General features: G+C 54.2%; 1 protein-coding gene across 1 annotated transcript in view; it reads left to right on the top strand.

The window, feature by feature from the left end:
* The window catches only part of LNX1 (ligand of numb-protein X 1), a 45,303-nt gene that overhangs the window by 10,682 nt on the left and 16,801 nt on the right, over window positions 1–17,820 (top strand). The window contains exon 3 of the mRNA XM_038769358.1: window positions 10,244–10,699. Within this exon, the coding sequence (XP_038625286.1) occupies window positions 10,317–10,699 (383 nt within the window). The 5' untranslated portion in view covers window positions 10,244–10,316. The remainder of the gene's footprint in view (window positions 1–10,243; window positions 10,700–17,820) is intronic.

The raw sequence follows: 17,820 nt of genomic DNA, 5'->3' as shown, positions 1-17,820 counted from the left end.
TGTGTGACCTTGGGTGGCTCACCTCACTTCTCTGGGCCCCAGTTACCTCATCTGTAAAATGGAGATTAAGAGTTTGAGCCCTGTGTGGGACAGGGACTGGGTCCAATCTGATTACCTTGTCTCTATCCCAGTGCTTAGAACGGTGCTTGGCACATAGCACTTAACAAGCACCATAAAAAAAATTCTGGAGGTAGATTCAGTCAATCGTATTTATTGAGCGCTTACTGTGTGCAGAGCACTGTACTAAGCACTTAAGGTAGATGAAGCTAGAGCCCACAAAGAAGAGTCACGGGAATGTCAAAGTTGTGGGCTTGGGACCTGGTGGTGTCAACACCGATAAGGAAGTCTGAGGGAGGAGAGGGCCTGGGACGGAAGATGTAGAGTTCAGTCTGGGGCATGTGAAGCTTGAGGTGTCTACAGGACAACCGAGTAGAGGTGTCCTGGACTCAGGAGGATGGACGAGATCGAAGGCGAAGATGGCATTGGTTGGTTTTCCTAAGAGAGAAGGAAGGCAGGTGTCTTCTTCCCATTTTACAGATGGGGATATTGAGTCCTGCGGGGGTTGTACCTTGCCCAAAATCACACAGCGGACAAGGCTATATTTCTATCCAGTTCGCTGTTTGCTGTCTGATTTTGAGAAGTCATCTTTGCACAGGGTTGGGTGTGAACCCCGTCCTTGTCTGTCAGGGTGGGGTCCCGGAGGGTGGTCCAGACCACTGGTTGTCTTGGCTCCTGCCCCGGGGGCGTCACCATGCAGAGCATGGTCTTCTAGACTGTGAACTTGTTGTTGTGTAGGGACCGTCTCTATATGTTGCCAACTTGTACTTCCCAAGCGCTTAGTACAGTGCTCTGCACACAGTAAGTGCTCAATAAATACGATGAAATGAATGAGCACCACCTGCCTATCAGCAGATACTGACAGAGCAGGAAGAGGCAGAGCCGGCGGAGGGTGCAGGGGGCCGGAGGTGGAGGAGGTATGGGAGATGGACGGGTCCGGCCACATTGACTGTGGCTAGGCTGCCGGGCGTGCTGAGGGGGAAAGACAGGGCTTTGGGAGCGGGGGCCAGGCCACGAGGGAGGCCGGGAGCCTGCGGGGCCCGACCGTCGGCCTGGGAAGCTGGGAATGGGGATGCCAGCAGTGGGAGAGGAAGCCGGAGAGGAATCCCCCCAACCGTGTTGGCCTGGCTTGCCGGGGTGAAGCCGCGAGGAGCTCAGGGGGCGAGATGGGCTGGGGGAGCCCGGGGTTGAGACAGCAGAGGGGAAGGGGCCAGAGGAAGGCGTGGGAAGGAGGGAAATGACGGGGAGAAGCTGTCGGGAGACAGGCACCCACTCGTTTCTTTGAACGTGCCTTCCGTCTGTGCTCATTCCAGAGCAGGTCCCCGGGCCGGCTCATGACGGGCACGCACTGTGGCTCGGCGGTTGCAGCCCTGGGGTGGTGCCCGTTTGCGGGATGCCATCGTCCTGATTGTCAGAGGCTGGCAAAGAAATTTCTTTAATGGCTTCTTGGGATCCTGAGTGGCAGGGTGGGGAGGGATGAGGTGGGGTGGGGCATGCGCTTCATTGCCGTCCGGGTCCCCTGGACCGCCTCGGTGACAGCCCAGGCCAAGCACGGGGCCCTCAGGGGACGACCTCCTCCACCCAAACACTCAGGAACCCTGAGTCATCCAGCACCTTACTACAATGGCATGTGTTGTTATATACACACACACACACACATTCACACACGCCTTACAATATTGGCATGTTGAGAAGCAGCATGGCATAGTACATAGAGCACGGGCTTGGGAGTCAGAAGGTCATAGGTTCTAATTCTGGCCCCGCCACTTGTCTGCTTTGTGACCTTGGACAATTCACTTCTCTGTGCCTCAGTTACCTTATCTGTAAAGTGGGGATTATTCATTCATTCAGTCGTATTTATTGAGCACTTACTGTGTGCAGAGCACTGGACTAAGGGCTTGGGAAGTACAAGTTGGCAACATATAGAGACGGTTCCTACCCAACAACGGGCTCACAGTCGAGAAGGGGGAGACAGACAACAAAACAAAACATGTAGTCGGGTGTCAAAATAGTCAGAACAAATAGAATTAAAGCTATATGCACATCATTAACAAAATAAAAAGAAAGTAAATATGTACTAAACGTTTTCCAGTGGCTGTTAACACTGTCCAAATAGTTCCTAACATAGTGTTGTGATGACCCAGCCAAGAGGAAAAAGTCTCAGTTGTATTTTCAACACAGTCTTATAGCTGTCTCCTAAATATCTGATGCAGAAAGAAATATTCGATACCACCAGCATCTGAATCTTCCTTGTCCCGTAGCAGGGCATTGGAGAATTTCATTGTGTGGGGAAAGTCTTGTAGACAGATAACCTCTACCTCGTCAATGAGTAACAAATATCCTATGAATTGTACATACCAGTGTAAAAAAAACAAACAAGCAAACAGACACTCCAGGGGGAGGGGCGGGGGGGGGGGGGGGGTTGGTAGATCAAACTCAAACTTCCCCATTAATCGAACCTCCCCGATTGCTGCTCCTGCATATTCCCCTCAGAGCCAGGATTCCAGCAATCCCCGCTACAGTCTTCCCCACATCACTCATTCTCGCTTGACAGCTTCGGGAGACGAAGGGTGAATTTTAAGTTTCCTGTCTCACTCGGCTAAGTATCCCCTCAGCTAGTTCCTTCTGCGCAACACATCTTCATTGTTAATCTGCTGAGGATTAAGACTGTGAGCCCCACGTGGAACAGGGACTCTGTCCAACCTGATTTCATGTGTGCACCCCAGCGCTTAGTATGTTGCCTGGCACATAGTACGCGCTAGCAGAACCATAATTATTATTATTACCCCCCACTTGCCTGCTGTGTGACCTTAGGTAAGTCACCTTCTCCCTCTGTGTCAGTCTCAGCTGTAAAATGGGGATTCAACTCCTGTTCTCCCTTCCCCCTTAGATTGTGATCCCCATGTGGGGCAGGGACTGTGTCCGATCTGTTTACATTTTATCTCCCCCAGTGCTTAGTACAGCGCTTGGCATAGAAGAAGAATTTATCAAATATTGGCGTGGGCTCATTCTGCGTTCTTTCTATGTCTCTTTTTTTTTATGGTGCTTACTGAGTGCTTACTATGTACCGGGCACTGTACTAAGTGCTGGTGTAGATACAAGCCAGTCAGGTAAGACACAGTCCCTGTCCCACATGGGGCTTACAGTCTTAATCCCCATTTTACAGCTGAGGGAACTGAGGCCCAGAGAAGTGAAGGGACTTGCCCAGGGTCACACAGCAGACAAGTGATGGAACCGGTATTAGAACCCAGGTCCTTCTCACTCCCAAGCCTGTGCTCCACCTACTAGGCGATGCTGTTTCTCCTCTTCCATTTGGTTTCTGGTCGTGATGGGGAAAGAGAGGGGCTCCCCTCAGACTCATCCAAACCAGAAGTCAGGCTGGGACTGTTGAGACTCGGGGTTTTGTTGATGAGTCAGGGAAGGCTTGCTGGAGGAGATGGACTATAGGAGGAAGTTGAAGAGAGCTGAGTCTGTTGGAATTCCCGGGGGAGGTGTCACATGACTGGTAGCTAGGTTTATGGCGGGGGGGATTTGCCGGAACCTCATCCAGAAACCTGCTTAACCTTCAAGCCCCCTCCTCCGGCGACGCACCTGGTCTGCCCCGGGCCCCCTTTTCTTTCTGCGCCTCACTTCCCTGGCTGGCTGGCCCTTCTCCCACTTCCCAGGGCCGTTTTCCTCCCCTTCCTGTGCTGGGAACAGAGGAATTGATGGACTCAGCAAAGTCTTGTGGGAAGAGGGCAGGGCTGTCTCTGGCCTGCTAGGCCATCTTGGGCAAGTCACTTATCCTCTCAGGGCCTCAGTTTTCTCCTCTGTGAAATGGGAATTAAAGATCTGTGTGCGTTTGTGCACTCTCTCTCTCTCTCCCCCCCCTTCATCTCCCTCTCCATCCCTACCTCTCTCCCCATCCCCCTTCCCACCTTGGGCTGGAAGGCCCCTATGGGACCGGGACTGTATCTGGACTGATTATGTATTCCAGAGCTCAGCCCAATGCTTGACATCTAGTAGGCACTGAAGCATTTTTTTTTAACGGTGTTTAAGTTAAACACCGTGTGTCAGGCACTATAGTAAGCGCTGGGGTAGATACAAGCTAATCAGGTTGGACACTGTCCCTGTCCCTCAGAGGGCTCACAGTCTTATTCTTCATTTTTCAGATTTCTGTTGTGGCTGTGATGATGGTTATTAAGAGGCCCCTGAGAATTCCTCCTCTTCCCCCTCTCCGCCACACCCTTCCCCAGTTGGCATTTATAGAGCTGGGAATTGGGCTCAGGAAGCCGACTTTACAGCTTGCCAGTCACCCTGAATTCTCATAGAATTCATCGCTGCGTCAGGCTTCTAGATTTAGGGGCCGGAGGGGGGTCTAGGCACCGCTGGTCTTTGGCAAACGAAAGCTAACTGAAATTAGAAATTTGTCTTTGTCACCTCAACGTGGCCACTGTGGTGGCCAGTCTTCTGGTCCGACAGCGTGGTGACGGTCTGGTCTCCAACCTGGGCACCCCCTGAATGCCACGGATGAGACCCCGGGTACCTCCATGTTTGGGGTTTGGATTCCCAGCGCCCAGCCTCCCTTTGTGGTGGCTCAGACGCTTCCCGCCCACCCCGGGTTTTATTTGTTTGTTTTTGGTACTTGTTAAGCGCTTACTACGTGCCAAGCACTGTTCTAAGCACTGGAGTAGGTAAAGTTAATCCGGTTGGACACAGTCCCCATCCCACATGGGACTCACACTTTTAATTCCCACATTACAGATGAGGTAACCGAGGCCCAGAGAAGCTAAGCAACTTGCCCAAGGTCACATAGCAGACACGCAGAGGAGCTGGGATTAGAACCAAGGTCCATCTGACTCCTAGGCCCTTCCTCCATCCAAGCCATGCAACTTCCCGTGTTCTAAGCGGGGAGGGGCCGGGAAATTCCCGGAGAAATTCTTGAGCCAAATGGAGCTCATCCGTCAAACCGTCCGTGTCCCAGTGGCTCTGCTGAGCGCCGGTTGAATGCAGACCCCTGTACTGAGCGCTTGGGAGAGGTCAGGGAGAGGACTATATGTTGCCAACTTGTACTTCCCAAGCGCTTAGTACAGTGCTCTGCGCACAGTAAGCGCTCAATAAATACGATTGATTGATTGATTGATTGTCAGGACAGCAGAAGCAAGACCTGTGTTCCATGCCCTCGAGGTGCTCATAGTCTAAAGCACCCTCACGCTACACCGTGTGCCCGGCGGGACACGTGACATCACAACACCACACTGTATACCGATGTGATGCCCTGGGACTCATGGGCGACTCCTTGCCTGGAATTCACGAGGGCCAGCGGGTTCCACTTTGACTCATTCATTCATTCAGTCAGCCGTATTTAGCGAGTGCTTACTGTGTGCAGAGCACTGTACCGAGCACTTGGGAGAGCACAGTACGACTCCTGAATCGAACTTGAGCTGGGGGCGAAGGGGGGATTGGCCAGGGACCATTGAAAAGGCTCCCCGCTCCCCCAGGCCAGGGGAAGGCCCCAATACTCCAGACCACCCCGGAAAAGGCCAGGCTCGTCTCTTGCCCCGGCTCCTCTCCCTGCCGTTGTCCCCCTTCCCCCGGTGTCACGGAGAGGGAGCGGTGCCAAAACCATCCTCTGTGAACGCACCCGGTGAGTATGCTAGCCGCCACGCAGGCCCCGCTCTTCGCCAAAAGGGCCTCCGCGTCCGTCTGTAAGAAACAGAGCACGGCGGGCCCGGCCCCCAACCACAGAGGGCCATTGTGTCAAGCGCTCAGACAAACCGGGCCCTTTTGATGTCCCATCCCCATCCGCCACGCTCGGTGTTCCTGGCCGCTGGGGAGGGTTCTGTGTCTCCCCGAATAATCAATCCAGCCACAGCACATCTCACAAACAACAAACAGCTCCTTTATTTAGAAGATCCACCAGTTCCAAGCGGGCCTCTGTTCTCCAGTCCTCAGCGCCTCTGCCCTAGCTCTGGTTTTCTGCAGAACTTCCTGTGGCTGGAGGATTTTCTTCTCTTCAGGGTGCACTGACCGACCTACTGCTGTGGCTGGGGGATGGGCCCGGGGGACCCTGATTTAATAATGATAATTTTAGTAATTGTTAAGCGCTTACTATGTGTCAAGCATTGTTCTAATCGCCGCGGTGGATACAAGGTACTCAGGTTATCCCACGTGGGGCTCACAGTCTTAATCCCCATTTTACAGATGAGGTAACTGAGTCACGGAGAAGTGAAGCGAAGCGCCCGAGGTCACACGGCAGACAGGTGGCAGAGCCGGGATTAGAACCCACGTCCTCTGAGTCCCAAGCCCGTGCTCTCGTCACTAGGCCATGCCGCTTCTCATAATTCTCACTTCTGACGAGACGTGAGGAGGACTGGGCCTCTCTGTGACTGACCAGCCGTCCCAGTTTGCCCTCCTCCCATGCCATCAGCCTCAACGGTGGGATTCACCCACCCGTCTCAAGCCCAAGGGGTCCCTCCCCACAGCTTTTAGAAGCCCACCCTGCTGCACCATCCAAGGGAAAATGGCAAATAATTTATCCGGAGGCCGTCTCGGAAGGTTTCAGGCTCCCACTGGCTCTTGGGAGCAGTTTTGAGTTCACCCATCGCCGCTGCTCAGTTCTGTGGGGCGTCTACCAAAGCCAATAGGGTAAGGAGTAGCAGCGATGGTGTATACTGAACGCCCGCCAAGCGGTTCACACTGTACTAAGCGCTTGGGAAAGAATTCAGCAGAAGTGAAAGACTTATTCTTAGCCTTCAAGGAGCTACCTCTGTGTGGGGCTTGTTTTGATGAAAGCGAATTGGTCTGGTGGTGTTCTTTCCCCATGGTATACCTGCAGGAAATGTTGAGAGTCAGAATCTCCAGTATCCTTTCATTCCCTTAAGAGTTCCTGTCAGGTTGCCTTAAAGGAGGTTTGTTGTAGGGGGAAGGGGCAGCGGTCATTTGGAAGCAAAGGAGCTTTCCCAGGATTCCCAATGACTTGTCTGATGAGATCCTCCTCCCTCTGCGGCCAGGGCCAGTGTAACAACCTCCTTCCCAATCAGCATTCTGCTCATTGCTTTTCCGGGTTTCCTGTCCATTGCAACCCCATTTTAATAGCGTATACATTTTTCAATTTTGGGGTTATTTTTTTTTTGGTAAAAAAAACACGCTTTGAAGTTTCCACTTCAGTTTACTTTGTCTTCCCCCCTCCCCTCTATCTCTTCCTAGTAATCAAAATAATGAAGTTGGTGTTTATTAAGCACTTGCTGTGTGCCAAGCACTGTGTTAAGGATTGCAACAGGCCGAGAGAGGAGGCCGAGCCCCTCCAGGTCACGACGGGCGTATGGTTCATTTTGTGCTCCTTCCTGTGGGCAGACTTCCAGATCCAGGGGTCAGAGGGCGAGGGGGAGCAGGCGTGGGGGTCCTCTCTGCTCAGGCCCCCTTCGTGGCTCAGTGGAAAGAGCACGAGCTTTGGAGTCAGAGGTCATGGGTTCAGATCCCGGCCCCGCCACTTGTCAGCTGTGTGACTTTGGGCCAGTCTCTTAACTTCTCTGGGCCTCAGTTCCCTCATCTGTAAAATGGGGATTAAGACTGTGAGCCCCACGTGGGACAACCTGATCACCTGGTAACCTCCCCAGCGTTTTGAACAGTGCTTTGCACATAGTAAGCGCTTAATAAAATGCCATCATCATCATCAATCTGGTAGAGATCTACTACCGCGAGGGGCCGGGGGCTTTAGCCAGGTGGATTTTCCTCTTCAGAGCTTGCCAAGTGTGAACTCTCTGCCCTTCCTACGAGGAGAGGAGGGGCTGATGGGCCAGCTCTGAGAGCCCAGACCCACCTCCCCACACCATCTGGGCTCTGGTTTCTCCACCACCTCCTCCTCCCACCCCTTTTTATATATGCAATAATGTATATGGTTATATTGTATATTATATACAAATATATACTTACACATATTAGTCTATGTAGATATTTACATGGAATTTGTTTATATTATTTGTATTATTATTAACTGTTAAGTGCTTACTATGTGTCAAGCACTATTCTAAGCACTGGGGTAAATGCAAGTAAGGTTGGACACAGTCCTTGTCCCGCATGGGGCTCACAGTCTAAGTAGGAGGGAGAAAAGGAGAACTGAGGCACAGAGAAATGAAGTGACCTGACCCAGGTCACACAGCAAACATTTGGCAGAGGCGGGATTAGAACCCAGGTCCTCTGACTCCCAAGCCCGGCCTCTTTCCACTAGGCCATGCTGCGTCTCTGGGTTGGAAATTGGCGGCCTGCCTAACCTTCGACCCGAAGCACTTATGTTATTTTCCTTGTGGTTTGGCTTCAGGGCAGTGGGTCAGTACACGGCGGGGCTAAGCACTGTACTAAGCACCAGGGAAAGCATAATGGCAGCAAAGTGGGCACTTATTTCCCCCAAGAGGCTTCCAGTCCACAGTAAGACACGGATCTGTGATAGGCTCAAGGCAGAACCCAGGTTGCCTGCTCAATAAGTTGGATTTTTTTTTTTGTCTCAGAGCAGCTTGTAGAAAGAAAGTACGCAAGGAAAAAAGTAAAGTTCGGCGGGGGCCACCCTTAGGGTCTTGAGCTAAATAGAGTGATTGCTCTCACAGTCGGTTTTGAGGCCTGTAGTGGTGGAAAATGCATTCACCCGTTGATCTTGATGCAAGGAGAGTCCGGGAGGTAGGAGCAGCTGGAAAGGAAAAACCCCCGGAGCAAAGCTGCTCTGCTCAGTTTAACCCCTCCCTCCCTGGAGCCTGGCTCCTCCAGCCCGCAGCGGGTCTTAGTGCATCCTGACCTCCACAGGCTCCAGGCTGTCTCTTGCCCCTCGGTTTGGGATCGTCCTTCCCCGGTGGGTGTGGAGGAGGTTTGCACCAGACTGGGCACTAGGTGCCTGACCGGGAGCAGGGCTCCTGAGGGCAGTGGACGATGAGGTAGGTCAGAGCCGCCCGGCCAGTGGGGACCTTGGTTAAGGGTTTTTTCTGAATGCACAGTTCTAAGATGTGACTATAATCTCCTGGTCAGGGGGTCTGGAAAATAGGCTTTTCTGACAGCTCAGCAATCTGCTATCAAGGACTCAGAGCACACCCAGCACCCACATCAGGAGCTACCACAAAAGCACACCCGCAAGGCCCCCCTCTCCTCCTTCCCCCTTCCCTTTTCTGCTCTTTCTCTCTCCCTTTCTTCACCCTCCCTTCTCCTTCATCCCTTTTCTTTCTCATTCCTTTTTCTTTCCTCTCCCTCTCCTCACCCTCCCCCACCCCTGGCCTCTCCCTCCTTTCCTCTCCCTCTCTCCGCCTTCTGCTCCACCTCCTCCAACCCCCTTTTTAGGGCTCCAAATAATAGATTTACTTCCTGGTGCCACTCAGTCCTTATCCTTCCCCTGCTGATACGGTCCATGAGGAATGAGGGGGCTGGAGGGGTGGGATTGGAGTCAAGTGATGATATCTTGGCTGACTTCATTAACTGTCTCTTGGAGAAGCTAGCATTTTGCTTTCAACCTTCTGCCAAATAGCCGTCTCTCATAAGCATTTTGGTGTCCAGACTGGACACAGAAAACTCCTCTCGGTCACCCCTGCCTCACTCCTCCTGCGTCTTCCCGCCGCCGCCACCCACCTGGACATCGGGTATATGTCATTGCTAGCTGAGGTAACCCCACCCTCGGAGAGCTGAAGGTCTAAGAAAGAGGGTTAAGAAACCCAGAAGGAGGTGTGAAAGGGTCAAATGGGTCTTACCCGTCCTGCTCCGACTGGCATTCTTGGCCTACAAATCAGTAGCCACAGAGTATTTGAGGCTGGGGGCCCAGTCTTCTGTGGCCCCTGGGCACTTCCCAGAGGTCTCATCATGGTCCGTCCCCCTCCTACATGTCCAGGTCAGGGAGCAGACATGATTATTGCCATTTTATTGATGGGAAAACAGGGCTCGGGGAGGCACAGCAGAAGCAGGATTGGAACCCAGCACTCAGGTGGGCAGTGCCTTCCCAAGTAGCTGAGCAGAATGGTGCCCGGCGTCACACCCGGCCCCCCAAGTCCCGGCTGCTTCTGTCAGTCAATCAGTGGAATGTATTGAGTGCTTACCGTGCACAGTGCGCTGAACTAAGCACTTGGGAGAGTATAGCACAGTGCCCGGTAAGACACGATCCCTGCCCCCAAGGAGCTTGCGATCACATTGGGGGAGCTCATCTGGAGCCGCTCAGAGATTTCTCTTTCTCTGCTAGGCTTGGCGCCAGCTCCTAGGATACAATTGCCCCGCCGAATGTAGGCACCTTGCAGTTCTCGCCCATCCCGAGCATGAGCGGCCCAGAGGAGCCCGGCCCGGAGCCGGAGCCCCTGTGCGTCATCTGCGGCCAGAGCCACCCCCCCGAGGAGAACCACTTCTACAGCTACACGGAGGAGGTGGACGACGACCTCATCTGCCACGTGTGCCTGCAGGCTCTGCTGGACCCCCTGGACACTCCCTGCGGCCACACCTACTGCGCCCTCTGCCTCACCAACTTCCTGCTGGAGAGAGACTTCTGCCCCGTGGACCGCAAGCCGCTGGTGCTGCAGAGCTGCAGGAGGGCCAGCGTCCTGGTGCACAAGCTCCTGGACAAGCTGCCGGTCACCTGCCCGTTCACGGAGCACTGCTCCCAGGTGCTGCAGCGCTGCCAGCTGCAGCGTCACTTCCAGACTAGGTAGGCCAGTCCGCGGGGTCCGCTGGGAAAGCCCCTCCCACCCTCGGGGCCGCGTCTGGGCCCCATCCAGGGCCGGCCGCCTTCGTGGCCTTTTTTTCAGTTCTGGTGTGTGGCCCCTTTTTGCCAAGGCCCGGCTAGGGTGCCCGAGGTTGCCCGGGGCTGGGAGTGAAGCGTCGACTCTGGAGTGAGGAGCTGAGGGTCGTCCTCAAAGCCCCCGGAGAAAAGCTGTGGGTCAGGCACATCGGGGACCCCCACACAATAGCAGAATGCCCAGTCTGGTGGCCGTGGCCTCCCCTGTAGCCCGCCCGGTGTGGGCCGTCACCCCTCTCGGGCACGGAAATCCGAGGGACGGAGGGGCTCCGGGGGGCACGGGACTGCGTGTGCCGAAAGGGGTTGCTCTGGCGTGTGCTTTGGACACATGGGCCTGGGCCACCATAGTGAACCTTGGAGGGCCAGGGCGTGGCCATTCTGAGGCCGATGTGTATGCTTTCATCCATTCATTCAATCGTATTTATTGAGTGCTTATGGTGTGCAGAGCACTGTACTAAGCGCTTGGAAAGTACAATTCAGCAATGTCTATCCCCGGAACGAGCAGGACTTTGGGAGTGCTCGGTGATTAAGAGGTCTTATCCCGCGGGGCCACGGGAGGTCCTGGTCTGTGGGAGCCATGGGGTGTCCCCGGGACGTCAGCGTCGCGAGAGCCAAGAGCACCAAATTGCGTCCGACCCGTCGCTGGGGCAAGGGCAGGTGGGATCGTGGAACTTCTCCCGCTGCCTCTTCCCCCGCCCCACCATCCACCGGGCGCTGAGTCTCAGAGCTGCCCATCGGGAGATGCGGGGGGCCGAGGAGGGGGCTCCGTCTGGGTGCTCAGGGATGGAGGGTTGGGGTCTCTGTCTGGGGGACTGAGAAAAGGCTCTGGAAGCCCAGGGTTGATGAGGGGCACTGTTCAGAGATGTGGGGACGGGGGTTGTGGCTCTGTGTGGGAGCTCAAGGCTGAGGAGGGACAGGGGCAGGGCCAGCAGGTGACAGGGGGTCGATAGGGACAGGTGGGGGAAGTCGGGGGGACAGGCTGGGTTTGGGGCTGAGAGGGTGGGTCAGTGTGAAATTCAGCCAGCCGGGCTGGACGATGTCGGGCTGTGCAAGTCTGGTTGGGCTGGGCTGGACTTTCCTAGTGAAAGCCCTCCTCCTACTTGGAGAAGCAGCGTGGCTCAGTGGAAAGAGCACGGGCTTGGAGTCGGAGGTCATGGGTTCAAATCCCGGCTCCGCCAACTGTCAGCTGTGTGACTTTGGGCAAGTCACTTCACTTCTCTGGGCCTCAGTTCCCTCATCTGTAAAATGGGGATTAAAACTGTGGGCCACCCGTGGGGCAACCTGATCACCTTGTAACCTCCCCAGCGCCTAGAACAGCGCTTTGCACATAGTAAGCGCTTAACAAATACCATCATTATTATTTATTATTTATTTTAGTGACCGTTCCGTCTGCCTGTCTGGAACTTTGCATTGAATGAGCATTTGCAGGCCACGAGGGTGTGGTCAGCTTGGCCAGATCCTAAGGGCAGCAAGGGTGGAGGAGCTCAGAGTGAAGGAATCAGGAAAAATTTTATCCTCCCAAGTTTTCAGCACTGCTTTCTTAAAACAGAGTTGATATGCTTTAAAATACCATCCTTTGGTGGCAGTAGCAGTGACGTTGAGTGAGCCCCCACTGTGTGCTCATCTGTAAAAGGGGGGTTCAGACTGTGAACCCCATGTGCCACGTGGACTGTGTCCAACCTGATTACCTTGTATCTACCCCAGTACTTGGAACAATGCCTGGTACGTAGTGAACACTTAGCGAATACTGTAAAAAAAAAAAGGTGGGGGGCCCGGGTTCTAATCCTACCTCCTTAGCTTCCCTTCTGTGGGACCTCGGACAAGTCGCTTAACTTCCCTGGGTCTCCGGTCCCTCATCTGTAAAATGGGGATTCTCTCCCTCCTACTTCGACTTCCCATTCTCCCTCCTACTTAGATGGGGAACCCTGCGTTGGACAAGGGACTCTGTCCAACCTGATTATCCAGGGAAGCAGCGTGGCTCAGTGGAAAGGGCACAGGCTTGGGAGTCAGAGGTCATGGGTTCTAATCCCTGCTCCACCGCTTGTCAGCTGGGTGACTTTGGGCAAGTCACTTAACTTCTCTGTGCCTCCGTTACCTCATCTGTAAAATGGGGATTAAGATTGTGAGCCCCACGTGGGACAACCTGATCACCTTGTATCCTCCCCAGCGCTTAGAACAGTGCTTTGCACATAGTAAGCGCTTAGAATACCAAATTATTATTATTTTTATCTTGTACCCAGGGCTTAGCATAATGAATGCTTGGTACGTAGTAAGTGCTTAACAAGTATTATTATTGAGTTCGCCAGTCATGCCGCCCCCTTCCCCACTCCAAGCCTCTGCTCTCCCTAACTTCAAGGCCTCTCTGAGATCTTATCCCCTCCAGGAAGCCTTTTCCATCTCCCCATCCTAGCTAGTTGTGGGTGGGGAACATGTCTATCTGTTTATTGTTATATTTACTCTCCCAAGTGCTTAGCACAGTGCTGTGCACACAGTAAGCACTCGCTAAATATGACTGAATGAATGAATGACTACATCCCCCGGGGTGGTCACTTCAACCTTCTCCTGACACTTGGATATGCACCCCTTCCTCCCCTTCTGTCCTCTCCCCTTAGCGCTTATGTACATATCAGTACAATTGATTGCTTCCCTCAACCAGTAATTGATTTTAACATCTGGCTCCCCTGTTCCTGTTAGACTGGAGGCTCCTTGAGGTCCAAGATCACATCTGAGAAGCAGCGTGGCTCAGTGGAAAGAGCACGGGCTTTGGAGTCAGAGGTCATGGGTTCAAATCCCTGCTCCGCCAATTGTCTGCTGTGTGACTTTGGGCAAGTCACTTCACTTCTCTGGGCCTCAGTTCCCTCATCTGTAAAGTGGGGATTAAGACTGTGAGCCCCCCGTGGGACAACCTGATCACCTTGTATCCCCCCAGCGCTTAGAACAGTGCTTTGCACATAGTAAGTGCTTAACAAATACCATTGTTATTATTGTTATTATTTACTAATTCTCACAGTGCTCTGCACACAGTAAGCACTCAATCCGTTGCCTGATGGATGATTCCTTGGCCAAGATACGGAGCCTGAGTCGGGACTCCTTCTCACTCCTGAAAACAAAAAGTGCCTGGCTGCCTCCCGCAGCTCTCCGTGCCGGCTTTCCACCCCGGCTCTTCATCCCGGCTCTCCACCTCTGCTTTTCATCCGGGCTCCACCTTGCCAGCTGCCCATCCTGTCCACTCTGTCCATTTGCCTCCCACCGTGACCGTCCAACCCAGACCCCCCACCCACCACCCCCCGGCTCCTCCCCACCAGCCTCCCCCCAAGTTCTTTCCTTGGTTTCCTCCATGGCCCTCCCCCTTCCCCAGATTGTGAGGACAGCAGATTGACCCCCGCCTCCAAAGTTGTGACGGGTGGCAGATGAGGACCCCCCCCTGGGGTGTGAGGTAGGCGTGAGCACAGTCAGTCTGGACACCAAATTTTGCTCCCCAAGAACAGCTGCAGTGCCTCAAGACTTTTGCTCAGTTTTTCATGCCTGGACAAATACAAACACACGCACACACTCACACACATTTCCCACGGGGAAATCATAACACAGACACCCTCATATGTACCCTCACACCTCCTACCCTAACAGAACTGAAACACAGGGACTCACACTTGGACGTACAAAAGTACACACAGGCCCACATGCCAACAGGAACACGCTCAAACCCAGGGATCCAGATACACCCACAGACAGCACAGAGGGACTTCAGCAGATGGACACAAACCCCCGCCTATGCCCAGGCCCAGAGAGGCGGTTCCAGAACTAGGAAGCCCATCCTGGGAGACCCCTGGAATTGGGGGCCCCGATCCAGAGCTGGGGGCGGCGGCTGGGGGCTCCCCTCCTCTGGGCGCCCAGGGCCTCGTGTTCTGAGAAAACAGCCCTCTCTGTTCATATTCAAATTCTCTCCATGTGAAGGGTCCCAATTGGAAGCCAGTCCAGAGAGACCCTCGGGGTCAGTGGGCGTCCGACCGACCGGGTGCCGGGAGTGGCCTTTGTCGAGGGAAGGAGGGAGACCCCCTTCCCGGCCGGCCAGCCACACCGGGCGGGCGGGCGGCTCCGCTCAGCTCCCCCAGCCCAGGCTCTCCCAGCTGGTGATGTCAACGCACCAGCTGCTTTGCCGCAGCCACTCCGAGTTCTGCAGGGAGCGGTGAGCCCACCCGCCCACCGGGAGTCTGCCCATCCTGCATCTTTTCTCCAACCCCCCCCACACCCTCCTCCACAGCCCCAGTCCCCAGTGGCGCTGCAGGCCGAGGCTCAGGTGGGCTAATCCCTTCTCTGGCGGATGTTTTTCCTGGGAGCTCAGTGTCAGGGCCCAAAATCCAACCCACGAGGGGCTTCCACCGGCAGTGAGGTGGGCACTGGATGCTGGGGTCCCCGGAGGGTCTGGTCCCTGGCCCGGCCAGAGGGAATGAAGGCTCTGCTGTTACTGGTGTTGCCTTGGCTCAGCCAGGCTGGCTCCGCCATCCCTGGGGACCACCTTCGTCTCCCCTACTCAGCACTGTGAGTACGCGTAGGTGTGTGTGTGTGTGTGTGTCTGTCTGTTTGGGGGAGATGGGCCGTGGGCTGGATCGTGTGGCTGCAGCCTGCACCTATGCTGCAGCAGAGAAAAGAACGTCTGAACGGTGGTGGTGTCCAGCAACCAAACGTCTCTCCAGTTTCCGAGCCAACTCCATCCTTCTATTCCGGCAGGCTCTTGGTCTCGACAGGTGCGGCACCCCCCCGCCCCCATCCCCATCCTGGGAATGCTGCCAGAGAGCAGGAAGAGCCCCTTTGATTGCCCTGCTGTGACCAAACCTCCGCACCCAGTCTGGTCTCACCCTGAGGGGCTTCTCCACCCCCATGTTTCCCCTGACCCAAGCTGGACCTGGCCTGGGGTGGTTTTCCTTAATGGTGATGATGATGATCCTAATTGTAACATTTGTTAAGCACTTACTACATGCCAAGCTGTGTACGAGCAAGCCTTGGGGTAGATACAGTCCAGTCAGATCAGACTCAGTCCCTGTCCTACACGGGGCTCACCTCTGAGGGGAGGGAGAGCCGGTATTTAATTCCTATTGTACAGATGAGGAAACTGAGGTCCTGAGAAGTTAAGTGGCTTCCCCAAGGCCACACAGCGGGCTAGCGGTAGAGGTGGGACTAGAACCCCGGTCTCGCGGCTCCCAGTCCCGTGTTCTTCCCACTAAGGCCTCAAGAGACTACTGCCCATGACGGGCCTCCGTCGATGGGGTGGGAGGGCGGTCTTCTGTTTCCATGTGACCAAGGGTTTGGGGGCCAGTGTGGAGAAGCCGCAGAAACAGTAACCCCACTGGGTCCTTATCCTGTCAGCCCCAAGTGCCCTCTAGACTGTAAGCTCATTATGGGTAGGGAATGTGTCTGTTGGTGTATTCTTCCAAGCGCTTAGTACAATGTTCTGCACACAGTAAGCGCTCAATAAATACGATTGACTGAGTGATGGAGCTGTGTGGGGCTGCTCCCTGGCGGGCCCCGCAGCAAGCTGGATTTGAGGAGAATTTTGCCCGTTGGCAGGTGTAACGTGTGGGCTGTGGTGACCGAGCCCTGGACTTGGGGGGTGCTAAGGCCTGCCTGCCCCCTGCCCGGGGCCTGCTCTCTGGTTTCTCCGGGGGAAGTGTGAGTCTGGTTCCCAGAGGGGAGAGCCCCGAGGGACCCTGAGCAAAGGCCTTGGGGGTTCTAGGGGTGTGGCTGTGGCTGCTGAGGTGTTGGTCTTCCATTTGTACTTGTGTTTCCTGGATGCCCAGGGGACACTCGGGACAGGTCGGTAGCAGGAGGTACCCAGAGCTCCTTCCCATCTGTGGTGAAACTACCAACCCCAGAGCGAGACCCTGACACCAAGAAAGGCGGTGTTGTCTAGATCTCAGCCTCACACCCAGCTGCCCACCTAGAGTCCTTGAGGGCTGGGTTAGTGGGGAGCGGAGGGGTGGGGAATCACCCTTGCCCTCCCTCCTCTTCCCCCACCTTCAGCCCTGAGGGGTATAGGAATGAGGAAAGAGTAAGGCACTGGGGAATAGGGAGGTGGGGGCAGAGGGGAGGGGTGGACAGCCCAGGGTCAAGGGGTGGAATTCAGATTTAACTCATGTCTCAAAGGTCTTTTTGAGTATGTGAGTTCAATCCAGGTTTCCCCTCTCCATTCCTCTCTCTCAGCACTTACGAATGGATGTATGTTGAATTGAACAATCCATTTATTTCGCCTGGTTCCATGGCACGTGAATAGTTTTATGTCTGACTCCCCCTATTAATAAATCAATCGTATTGAGCTCTTACTATGTGCAAGACACCGTACTAAGCTCTTGGGAGGGTACTGAACAACAGAATTAGCAGTCACGTTCCCAGCCCATAACGAGTTTATCGTCTATTAGATGGGAGCTCCTTTAGGCTGGGAACGTGTCTCGGGCTGCTTCTGTTCTACTTTCCCAGTTACTCCATACAGTGTACTGCACCAGCAGACCCTCACTGTCAGTCAATTGAATCAATCAATTGTATTTCTTGAGCACTTAATATGTGCAGAGCACTGTACTAAGCTCTTGGGAGAGTGCAGCGTCAAACACCACTCCCAATACTATTGCTATGGTAGTCTCCCAAGTAATAATAAGAATGATAATTGTGGTATATAATTAAGTGCTTGCAGTGTGAAGGGGCTCAGTAAATACCGCTACCACTGCTATCGTGTACCTTTGAGGGAAACCGAGACTGCCGGTTTCTGATTCAGTATCCCGGCTCTTTGACTCATTCATTCATTCAGCCGTATTAATTAAGCACTTACTGTTTGCAGAGTACTGTACTAAACGATTGGGGAAGTACAGTACAGCAATAAACAGTGACAATCCCTGCCCACAGCGTGATGTGCAGAGGGGGTTCCGATTCCTCCTTCTCCATCTTTGTTCCCAGATAGGCAGGATCAAATCCTGTCCGGCCAGCTGCGGAGTGACTCCAGAGCCCAAGTATTCGCGTTTTGATTCCAAATCTTAAACTCGGGG

The sequence above is a fragment of the Tachyglossus aculeatus genome, chromosome X5 (assembly GCF_015852505.1).
Source record: "Tachyglossus aculeatus isolate mTacAcu1 chromosome X5, mTacAcu1.pri, whole genome shotgun sequence".
NCBI classification, from domain to species: domain Eukaryota; kingdom Metazoa; phylum Chordata; class Mammalia; order Monotremata; family Tachyglossidae; genus Tachyglossus; species Tachyglossus aculeatus.
The sequence above is the reverse complement of the archived record's forward strand: the minus strand, read 5'-3'. Positions and strand labels throughout refer to the sequence as shown.